General features: G+C 39.4%; 1 protein-coding gene and 1 long non-coding RNA gene across 3 annotated transcripts; one reads left to right on the top strand and one right to left on the bottom strand.

Annotated features, from left to right (window-relative positions):
• Positions 1 to 48: 48 nt before the first annotated feature.
• Positions 49 to 9,458, top strand: LOC136448579 (dnaJ homolog subfamily B member 14-like). Of its 2 annotated transcripts, none has more exons than XM_066448194.1 (9): positions 49 to 221; positions 2,957 to 3,140; positions 4,015 to 4,160; positions 5,277 to 5,417; positions 6,363 to 6,419; positions 6,716 to 6,786; positions 7,461 to 7,579; positions 8,237 to 8,400; positions 8,595 to 9,458. In XM_066448194.1, exons 1-9 carry the CDS (start codon positions 89 to 91, stop codon positions 8,705 to 8,707), a joined length of 1,128 nt encoding a protein of 375 aa, XP_066304291.1. In that variant the 5' UTR covers positions 49 to 88; the 3' UTR covers positions 8,708 to 9,458. The 2 variants fall into 2 exon arrangements, with proteins under 2 accessions (XP_066304291.1, XP_066304292.1); XM_066448195.1 differs by lacking the exon at positions 49 to 221 and adding an exon at positions 287 to 410.
• On the bottom strand, positions 9,208 to 9,823 carry LOC136448581 (uncharacterized). The gene is made up of 2 exons (XR_010757901.1): positions 9,593 to 9,823; positions 9,208 to 9,413 (listed from the first exon to the last, which is right to left on the bottom strand). It is a non-coding gene; the product is annotated as an uncharacterized lncRNA (long non-coding RNA).
• Positions 9,824 to 12,009: the final 2,186 nt, after the last annotated feature.

The following is a 12,009-nucleotide window of genomic DNA, read 5'->3' as shown; positions in this document are numbered from 1 at the left end:
AATTTTGTCTCTCGAATTTAATCTCAATCTCGCATGAATCGACTATTCCAAAAGTGACGTAGTCGGCCGGTGACATGGAAAATCCAAGATGGAGGTGAACAGAGACGAAGCAGAAAGATGTATCGATATAGCAGAAAAATACATCCGAGCAGGGGATCGAGAGAAAGCTGTCAAGTTCTTGTACAAAGCTGAGAAGTTATACCCCAGTCAGAAGGCACAAGGTACCGATAAAACTCGCTTTTCTGTAAATATGGGTGGAGAAACTCAGCATGTCACGCTGGCGGCCATGTTGGATAATTTAATCTGAGGCTGTCGCAGTTGTTCTTTCTATTTTGGGCGACCTCTGGTGGCCTCACGTCTAGTCTGCTGCATTTTAGTACGTCGAGCCACATACCCAGGCAAAACAAACGGTACGTCTTACAGGCAATATTCTGCCGTAATTTGGCTTTTAAGCTTTAAGAATTAAAGATGAATTTCTGATCATATTCATGTAAAACTGGGAAAGCCCATCCCTACAAAATTGCGATTGGATTTTCCGAAGTTTTTATTTAGATGTTGGAAACTTCTTTTGCTAAGCTGTATGCTGTGTTGAAAGCAAAATGCTACTCATGCTACTGATGTGAAATTTCAGTTGGTTTGGTTCACAAGGGAATAGTGAAGATGTGGGTGACCCTCGAATATTAATACGATAATCCATATACAAATTACAACATTCTTATACGGCATTAAAGTTTGACTGTTTTATCAACTGTGACTTAAGAACTGCGTCTTTGCTGTTGATTTTGCCATTTTCATTTGACCTCATGATAGTTGTCTTAGTCGAAGTTACTTTTTCAACTTTTTACTTTGCCTGAACAAAATCAAATTGAAAATCAGCTGCATGAGGAAGTGTTGTGCTTTAAATTGAATGCCGATCTTGATAACATGCTTTGATGTCTTATCGATGAAGGTTAGACATCCAGGTAATAAGATACACAAGGTAACAGTTACTCAAGCAACTGGATCAAATTTGGAAAGGGTCAGACGTTTTAGGCAGCATCCAAGTTGTCTTTTGCGTCAGTGACTACTTTGTAGATGCTTTGTTGTCTGTCGGTCACAGACAATGTCTTACCTCAGTTTTTTCTTGTGGGGTCTTGTGTTCAAAAGTTCCTTCTAGTATCTACAGTAAGGATTTGTTCTTACTCACTTCTGGTTATTGTAGGAGGATGGTACTTCTCAAGTTCTCCCCAGCTGCAAAAGAAAAACTGTTCAAAGTTCAGAGATGAAAAGCATTTGACCTGTAGAGATGTGACCCACTTCCAAGTTGTGAACTGCCCTTGCGTATTGTATGGCCACCAGATTGAATACCTTTTCTCCATGCAGATACTGTTGTATATGCTGTACAATGTAGATATAGTCATTGTGTTACGCCAAATGGCGGTTATACCGACTATATTGATACAGATACATAATGATTGTAGTTACGTATGTACATGTACATGTACATGTAGCTAACAGTGTCATACATGTCTTTGGTAGATTACAGGATTGTATTAGTATCCAGGACCCGTCCTTCCGTCCAGGGACGAAAATTTGCATGTTGGAATGGAAAGAAATTTCACCCATTCCATCCAAAACATCTGAAATTCATGACACGAAATCGATGAAAATGTATTTTCGTTAGCTTGAATGTTATGACAGATTTAACAACAAAAATAAACAACATGGGCTTCCAAACAATGAGTGAAACAGAAAAAAAATCAAAGCTGGAGACAACCCTGTATATTGGTAAGGTACATTGTATACCTTTTTCACATAACTATGGCTTTATCATTTATGATTTACATGTATAACATGCTGTAGTGAACAGTAGCCATAGATCTAAAGATGATTACTGAAATATGATATAGAGCTCTACAGTCTACATAGTACTCAGAGTTCACAGCTGCCACATGTAAGTGTTCTCACTTCTTAAAAGACCCTGTTCATACTAAATCGCACAAACCGCCCTAATCGCTGAAATCATTGAAATCGCCAAAGCCGCATTCCTTCACACCAGGGGTCGGATGAGCGCGAGTTGTAAAATCGCGTCCAACAGTTTGATCAACGGCGGACATGTAATTCGATTTTTACCACTCTTACTGTGGTGTTCAATGACCTTCTTGTACTCCATCTTTAGGTTTTTCACCTTTAATAGTGCGACATTACTTTCATGTTTTCGCGTACCCCTTTTTGGCCAACTCAGGCAGCCGCCACTTCAGCGTACACGCTCTGGTTTCGGTGGGATCCCTTGATTTTCACTGCCAGTCTGGTATACAAAACAAGCAATGTACATGATTAACAAATGTCCATGATGGACATCGATCATGTAGAATTCTAGTCTGCTGAGGACCCTTGTCTGTCAACATGGTATACATTTGATTCATATGCTTCATGTTAGGCCACACCATCTTAATTTGTTGGTTCTCAGATTTCCCAAATGAAAACAACAGTCAACAGCAATAAGATTCACTACACCTCCCATTCAGGAAATTGTTACCCATTATAAAGCGGCTTAAAGCCGTTTAACAATTATCCAGTATAACAAAATGCCCTAAATGCCTTTAGTCAGATTTTGTCTGCCAATGTTTTATATTCAACATTTATGTTTTTTTCATGAAGGACAGAAGTACATACATGTGATATAAACTGTACTTCTGATAATTTTCAACAAACAGGTGCATCTATTGTACAATTGGATTACCGGAAAAATTTGGATGTCTGCTGTCGAGGGTTTGTTTGCTTTTTTCAAACTGAAACTTGAATAACCATATTTTTTGCCAAATTTTTACTTTTTTGGCCCTATTTTTTAACTTCACACTGTAGATGGGAACCCCCCCCCCCCACCAAATAGCTCTGCTTCCTTTCCTCCTAATGCCCCTATACGATTTTCTTCTAAGAAAAAGCCCTGCTTCATGTATTGTTTGTTTTCCTTTAGCATTACTTGAGGCGCTGTTGAGAAACGGGACAGCGGCTGGTAGCAGTAAGCCCAGTATGAGCAGCAATGGCGGTGAAACACGTAGGAGGAAAACGACGTCCAACATGGAAGAGAAGGAAAACACAGAAGCCAACGGGGAAATCCAACACGAGTACACGAGTGAACAACTAGAGGCTGTGAAAAGGTTTGTCTTTCAAGATTGTCTCATAAGATCTCGAGATTTAGCACAAAATCTTGAGATCTTTGGAATAAGTCTTAAATTTTTTTCTTTTTCAACAAAGCGTGAAGACAAATTGTCATTATGATCCGTTTTGTAACACTAACAGAGAAGTTTTTCACAAAAGGTTGGATATGTACCTTAAAGCTGTAAACAGTCAGAAGCATTAGTCCAGTGTGGTAGCGTGCGTAGTCCAGTGGTTAGCGATCTTGCCTCTGGAACTAGAAGCCCCCGTGCCCCGGGTTCGACCCCGGCTGTGTCGCTCACCCGACATGCACGCCACCGGAAAGGGTCGCAGTCCTTAGGACGGGACGTTAAGCCATGGTCCGACGTGACTGTTCATTATGCTTGTCGAAAAGAGCTAGGGGAATTTCCCCGGTACAATAAACCTGTATTAAAAATACTGTACATAGCTTCTGTCTTCTCTGTCACGACCAGTGGAAGATTTGCTCATCTGTTCATTGAGTTCATTTGAGCTTAACTGGTTCGAGATCACTTTCCTTTCCTTTCCAAAGTGCTCAGTCCAATAATAACCTGCTCACTGTCAAACTCATTTATTTTCTCGGGACTTAATTTCACTGCAGGAGAGAAAATGATGTTTTCACTGAGTATATTATAAAGGTTGTGGTTGAAAAAAACAGCTGAAAGGACTGTCAGTACTGATAAGGCTTGGTCTAAGGGAAAAAAAGTTTTGTAAATTAGATGAATACCTGATCAGTACATCATTGAAATCAAAACTGCCAAGAAGTACTTGAAAAGAAATTTTTTTCATGTGTACATTGTGCAAGAAGTCTTTAAGTAATCACACAGTTGAATCGCAGTGTTGTCCTGTTTTTTTCAGAGTAAAGAAATGTAAAGACTACTATGAAATTCTTGGAGTCACGAAAGACGCACAAGAAGATGATCTGAAGAAAGCCTACAGGAAACTGGCCCTGAAGATGCACCCAGACAAAAACCACGCACCAGGAGCAGCTGAGGCATTCAAAAGTAAGGACAGTGTTTGTTTTTTTGTACATCTCTGATGTACAACGTAGGAATGTTATATGTCAATATCTTATATATATATGTCAGGAAGAGATTGCAATCAGAGTCTCTGTTGATGTTGGATGTTAGAAATGTGTTAAGGTGGTCTCTCAATTCTAAATCCTAAGTTTCTGGTCAGGGGTGTCCCTGTGGTGTAGTGGTCTGCGCCTTTGCTACTCTGCCACATCTGGTTCAAATTACTTGGACCAGAAGGTCTGGGGTTCAAGCCTCGGGTAGGGCACCTCTGGACAAGAGGCGCATTGAGTCATACCAAAGACTCTATAAAAATGGTACATACTTCTGAAACAGTATGGAAGTTAAACACACTTCACTGCCAGTGGACTAGCCCCCTGCTACAGTGATTGCACCACAGTGTGGTCCCAGGGCTATGAAACGGAGATGGGCACCGCCCTATACATCAATTATGGTGTGGGAGGATTTTAACTTTTAACTTAAGTTTCTGGTCAATCCATTGATCTAAAGTGACAAGAATCGAAGTTGACTGTTTTTTATAGTTCTAAGCAAATATCTACATGCACAGAAGACTTGACAGATCATAAGGATCTCTACTGGTAGAATCGCCAATTGTACTGGCAGAGATCCTGATCGCGATCTCTTTTAACAGAGCCTCTGATTATGATCTGTTTGTCGATTTGTTTAACCGGTAGAATTGACGATTCTGCCAGATCGCAATCTATAACCTGACATATACATTCTATGTGCTGCCATGGTAAGTCTAGAATAGGATTTTACGTACTTGCCTTGATGTTACATAATGCACAATACCAAATTCTTATTTTTTCAGTTTGTATCTGTATCTATATAACTGCCCTTCGGTGTAACTGTAACACACCAGCTTTGCAGGCACGCGGTGCAGCAGTAGCTGACTATTTTACACACTGAACAACCTGTCACACATAAATGTTTGCACATCTAAAAGCTAGCTGCTTAAAGCTATTTTATTAGGATGCTCCTACGGTACTTGGTAGCAACAAGTTCCACTCTACGATAGTTCTAGATTCTAGGTTGATAACCCTGGCACTCGAAGGCATGACTATTTCTTGTTCATTGTTGCCACAGGTATTGGCAACGCGTACGCAATCCTGAGCGACACGAAGAAACGTAAAGAGTACGACTTGTACGGCGAGGAGAAGCCACAGCACACAACCAATCACAGACATCGTCACTACTATTATGACGACTACACCAGGGGATTCGAAGGTAAATTTTTCTTATCCTCTATCCTACAAATTGTTAATGTTGTTATTGATTCTTTATTTCAGGATTGAACAGACCCATATTAAAAACATAGTAAGACAACATGGAATAAGTACAGTATTACAGAAAACATAGGAACACACCTTTTGAAGTAGGAATTGTAGTACACTGTAGAATGAATCTGACCTAAGCAAAGACTGTATAATGGTGTTAGATGAGTGGAAAAGTCGGTATACATAACACTGTTTACGCCATCTGGCATCAAAGGTATCAGTCAAATTGAATACAAACAATGCAAATTCTTGGTAAATCCATGTTTACACAAAAACAATGTATTGCTATGGATAATATTAGTATCCACGGCAAGGAAAAGTAACAAAATTATAAGGAAATACAGTGGCCTTACAAATGTGACACTGGAAACCAACTACACTTGGTCTCTTAGAGCTGTTCCAAGCTAAACGTTATAGATAATGATGATGTTATCATGGGTCCAGAATATCTTTAAGCCAGGCCTCTAGGCTCTAAAATAGTGCTACAAAGCCACAGAGTTTGTTACATGAATGCAAGATGGAAGTATTCCATATGGCTAATGCAGTCAGTTGTTTGGTAAACAAAACAGGAAATGTTGCTACCCTTTATTTTGTTGTTTGCATATAGTACCTTTGAACCACCCGGGGTCTAGGTCAAGTGCATGTATGTCTCTAAAGATAGGGTGGAGACTGTGCAGCAAGTTTGTTTTGCCAGCTGTTTATTCAGTCATGCAGTGAATCATCATGTCTCATACCAGTGTTTCTTAGAACCATCATGTCTCACACCAGTGTTCCTTAGGACTGTTTTCATTGGCAGCCTTCTTGATTTTGCACAGCTTTGGGTAGAAATGGTTGATTTCTGTAGCATTTATTCAGATGATTTCATAATTTGATTTCAGTATTTTCTGTTTTCCAGCTGAGATTTCACCAGAAGACTTGTTCAACATGTTCTTTGGCGGAGGTTTCCCAACAGGTATATGTAGTAGTGCTTTCGTTACATTTTGGTTTCAAAGCTAGGCTAGGGTTGCTTTTGATTGAAACATGCACTACATGCGTTCTTGATTAGGCTTTATTTCTATTGATATTATTAAAATATATCTTTGTCTTGTATTTATTTTTTGTCATTGTTATTAAAATTGATTGTTTACTTTTCTTACGTGCGGCTAAATAAATAAGATTAGATAACCATTACATACTGTTGTTAAAAGACCTCAATTAAAATGGTTCTGAATATGTAACCTTTAACCTTTGTTGATGACCTTTGACCAGGTGAGGTCCATGTGCACAGAAGGCGGACTCCCAGGAGACATAACAGAAGAGAGGAGGATGGAGAGAGACGGGTAAGTTTTTGGCTACACCTCAGGGGTGGAGCCTATAGCTGTAAATGCAGAAATGTTTGCGTTTTTTTATGTTCACGGTTTTCGCGGTAAGCTCTATGCCGCAAAATTTTTTTGCCCTCCTACCGCGGCATGGTTTCCTGATCCAGACTACCACAGGCTCAGTACGCATGCGTGGACTGTTACACTTGTGGGGAGGGGGTAATGGATTTAACTACAATATCTAAACTACTAACACTACCCCCTTGTCTACCATTGTCTCAAACGCAAACTAAAAACTACCGTGAACACTCCATTTTCTCCGTACTGCGAAATAAAAACCACGCGAACTTAAAATACATTTACAGTAGTACAGTCAATCTCCTTTGGAGATGTAATATGATGGATTGAAAGAAGCCTTTGATTTGAAATTTCCCAGCAGAGACAAGAGTATCATTTTATTGCAGATAAAGTCTAGCTATGACATGGAGTTTGGACCTGTAGTTATGTGTTAAGTGTTTTTTGTGTGTGTGTGTGTGTGTTTGTGTGTGTGTGTGAGTGAGTGAGTGAGTGAGTGAGTGAGTGAGTGAGTGGGTGTGTGTGATACTACTAGTAGATACTACTTCTAGTGACTACTGCCTTTGCTAGCTGATTTAACAAAATTGAATTGAATTGGATTGAATGCCTTTGTTTTGTAGACGGGGACGGTGACCCACGCCATGTGGCTCCAGATGGTGCCTCTGCTGCTGCTGGTGTTCATGTCGCTGCTCAGCAGTCTCTGGGTCTCCGACCCCATCTTCAGCCTCAACAGGAGAGGGTACGTCTCATCTCATATCATATGGTTATATATAACCTCCTTGGTCTCATGGTCGTGTAGTTTGATCGGTTGTGTTGCATATTCATATATCTAAATGAATGAATGAATGAAAATGAATGAATGAATGAATGAATGAATGAATGAAAAAAAATTCACGGGGTAGCATGCCCCTGGATCAGCACACCTTTCGTACGATGCCTTGCGCCTTTGGCGCTCCATGTCTACTATTGTCCCAAATGCGGACACTCCATTTTATTCTTACCGCAGAATCAAAACCACACAAACTTAAATGCACTATAGGTAGCGTGCATAGTCCAGTGGTTAGCGATCTTGCCTCTGAAACTAGAAGCCCCGGGTTCGATCCCGGCTGTGTCGCTCACCCGACATGCACGCTACCGTTAAAGATCACAGTCCTTAGGACGGGACGTTAAGCCGTGGGCCACTGTTCATTGTGCTTGTCGAAAAGAGCTAGGGGAATTTCCCCGGTACAATGAACCTGTAAATACTGTACATAGCATCTGTCTTCTCTGTCACGACCAGTGGAAGAGTATCTCATCTGTTCATTGAGTTCATTTAAGCTAAACTGGTTCGACATCCCTTTCCCTTTCATTTGCAGTAAACAAACACACAAACGAAATATATTTTGTCATATCACAGAGACTATAAAGACGAAAGGACGACGTCGAACCTGAAGGTTATGTACTACGTCAAGAAGGACTTCTTGAAGGAACATCACAACTCCTTACTGAGGATAGAACGGCAGGTGGAAGAAACTCACCTGGACAACTTGAGAACTAGCTGCTGGAGGGAGCAGCAGTACAGTGAGTATCTTTCACCTTCACCTATAAGGTTATGTCAGTATTCGTGTGTGTGTCCTTCCTTCTGTCAACACGATAACTCAAGAATACCTGGATGGATTGTCTTCGTACTTGGTATGTGGGTATATGCGTTTTTGCGTGACTTTCTTTTTACCTGATCTTTTATTTTTGCTAATGTCTTCATACTTCTCCTGTAGAAGAGAACATGATGATGCGCGCCCGTTACTATGGCGACCGAGACCTGTACCGTAAGGCCCAGCAGATGACCACGCCCAACTGCGATCGAATCAATAAGCTTTACGGTGGATAGGGGCAACAGGAGGACGCCAAGATTTCTTTTGTAAATTTGCTTTCCCTCGGTTAGGCCATGTTGATTATATGTCATTACTTATTAGTATATGGATGACATCTGTGCGCGCATCAGTTTTCCTATAAAACAAGTTTTCGACCATACTGAAAATCATACAAAGCAGCTGTAAATGCATGACTTTAATCGCATGCATGTATCAGTTTGGGGGTTCCCAGAGGATGTCATCCATATGATCGAATCAACATGGCCTTAAATGGGAAGACTAGGTTTCAATCAAGCAACTATATGAATGTGAAAGTGATCTCAAGCCAGTTTAGCTCGCGGAAGAGCTAATCTTCCACTGGTCATGGCAGGATAGACGGACACTCTGTACAGTGATACTAGTATATGCAGGTTCATTGTAACGGGGAAATTATGAATCTTTTGGACAAGTACAATGAACTATGCACATGTGTATTCTTGATTTACATGTGTAGGACTGGTGGAAAAACGTGTCAGTCTTTCTTTTAGGTTTTTGCCTCTTAAAGACTCCAAATAATGCAAAGAGTTTATTTCTAATCAGCCAAATAATTTATATCGAATAAAGCTCGTTTTGAGGTCTTATTTTTCTTTAATGTTTGTTTCAAGTTAGCGCTGTGTTCTGTATCGTATTGTGCAACAGCACTAGTTTAGCTCAAAGACATTGTAACGTCTCTGAATATCTTCACTTAGGCCACACCAATTTAATTTCTTGGTTAACGGATTTTTATTTTCCCCAAAAAAAATTTTTAGAAAAAAGAAAATCATGAAATCATGGGCCAGCCTTCTGTTTTCAGGATTTTTTTTTTCACCTTTTTTTTTTTGGAAAATAAAAATCCGTTAACCAAGAAATTGAATTGGTGTGGCCTTACCCCAGTGGACTAGCCCCCTGCTGTAGTGCCTGCACAACGGTGTGGCCCAAGGGCTACAGGAACAGAAATAAGCCCTGCCCTATACACCAGAAGGTAACCAACCCCCCTTACTGGCCTTATCATGAAGGTAAAACATTAATGAATAGAAATTTTTAAGTCCTTGGTAAAAGCAAGGAGGTTATAACTATTCTCCAAGCAGAGGTTTTGGTCGAGTAGGGTAGGAGTGTCCAGGATTTTTTATGTTTTTTAAGTCTGTTTTTTTTACAGACGTAAAAAATCCTGGACACTCTTACCCTACTCGACCAAAACCTTTGCTTTTACCAAGGACTTAAAAATTTATTGGTAAAAGTGGATCATATCATCAAAACTAGTTTTGAGTGGAAGTTCAGATGTCAACTGATTTGTATCCTTTTATGTGGACATAGAAAAAATATAATGCTGAAGGGGAAAATGAACACTAAAACTGCACTTTCACAAACAGTTTCAGGAATTGGACATACAAGTAGTTAGATGTGAGAGTTCCTCCCACCCCCGTTTTTATCTTGTCCGCTTTATAAATTATTACTTTGAAATGTGTGGGAATCAAGGAAGAGAATTTATGTGGTCTAATAGAAAATTTGATACAGATTCTTAAGAACAAATCAGCTGCCCATTGTAGTGGAAAAGGAATTGACATTCTTTCAGAACAAGTTTGAGATATGTTTTCTTAACGCCCAATTCTCTGGTACCTCCATAATTTTGTCAGCAAGCTACACCACAAAAGACGTTGACAAATTACAAAAAGTGTCATTTGGCATGCAGTAAATATCTATTAGATTTGTAGCTAAATGTTGTGTGTAAATTTTGCCAAAATTTTGTTCACATCAGTCCTAAAATGATCAGTTATAATGATCCATTCAAAAACTAGATAACCTTTTGTTTGTATAAAGCATTTGTCTGAAATAAGAAAATGAATTAATTGTACATTGTGTTTATTATGAAGCCAGGACTTAATATACCTGTATGAATATAGCTTGGTTACTTTTAATTGTCAAATAACTAGACAGTCTATTTATATGTAGATCTGATGGAGATGCAAGAAAAGAAACGATTATACAGTGCATTACACATTTACACCTGGTCTAAAGTTAAATATAACTACAATGTAGTTCTCAGGCTAGAATTTCAACTCTCTTTGAAAATTCGTGCTTCAAAATACCAAGAAAAGTTTTGAAGTCAGCATTTTTAAAGTTCAGAATGATATTGGCCATATTTAGTATGTGTTCACAGTCTGCGTTATTTAATGTTGAAAGGACTTGAGTTGAAGAAAACATTTTTGAATTTTAGAAATGGTCAACAAGGAGATGAGCAAAACAAGCACCACAAATAATATGTTGTACATAAATGTCACATTTTGGAAATTGGGCTCATCATATGGTATTTTCCGGAACCATGAATGTTGTAACATTGACGTTTGTTGATATAGCATAAGTTGCCAAGTACGCTAGTTGTAATGCTAACTATATTTGGCACTACTCTCATTTGCATACCATGTAAAATTGCAAACTGTACATTGTATACAGCTTACGTCCTATCAGTGCAATCTGTTTAGAACTTGAATTTTAAGATATTTGGGTACATTGTAAACAGATAGTTTAACATGATGTACATTGTATGTAAAGTACAGATATGAAGAACTGTTTGACTGTCTATTTAAGTCCTGAAACTAAGTGTCATGATGTGTTCATGCATAAGAATGTGTGTGGATAGGTGATTGCAAAAATAAGCTTGAAAAACATCAATAGAAATACTTCTTAGTCAGTGTCATTTCCTTCTATTTACAAATAATTGTAAGACGTCTATTTCCTTGTACTTTTAGATATGTCGATATCCTTGTACTTTTAGAGAAGGACTGAACATGACACACTCTTCCTAAAGAAAGTTTATAGGAAAGAATGCCATGCATCGGCCATTTATTTGTCTGAAAACAGTTTTAGCAAACAAATGGATCACCCCTCACATTTCAGCCCCACCCCTTCATGAAGACCAAGATGGACCACCCCTCGCATTTCAGCCCCACATCTCCATAAAGACTTTAAATGGATCACCCCTCCATAAAGACTTCAAATGGATCAACCCTCGCATTTCAGCCCCACCCCTTCATGAAGACTAAAATGGATCACCCCTCACATTTCAGCCCCACCCCTCCATAAAGACTTAAAATGGATCGCCCCTCCATGAAGACTTCAAATGGATCACCCCTCACATTCCAGCCCCACTCCTTCATGAAGACTGAAATGAACAGCCCCTTACATTTTACCTGTAATAAATCGGGTGGTGATTGTTCCTCTGGCTGCCGTGCTTTTGATGGCCATCAGGAGGATCCACGGCTCAAATTACATTGGAAGTGCGCCAGGGTATGTGGGACAATCG

Source organism: Branchiostoma lanceolatum, chromosome 14 (assembly GCF_035083965.1).
Source record: "Branchiostoma lanceolatum isolate klBraLanc5 chromosome 14, klBraLanc5.hap2, whole genome shotgun sequence".
In the NCBI taxonomy this organism is placed as follows: Eukaryota; Metazoa; Chordata; class Leptocardii; order Amphioxiformes; family Branchiostomatidae; genus Branchiostoma; species Branchiostoma lanceolatum.
This window is presented reverse-complemented; position numbering and strand designations above follow the sequence as displayed.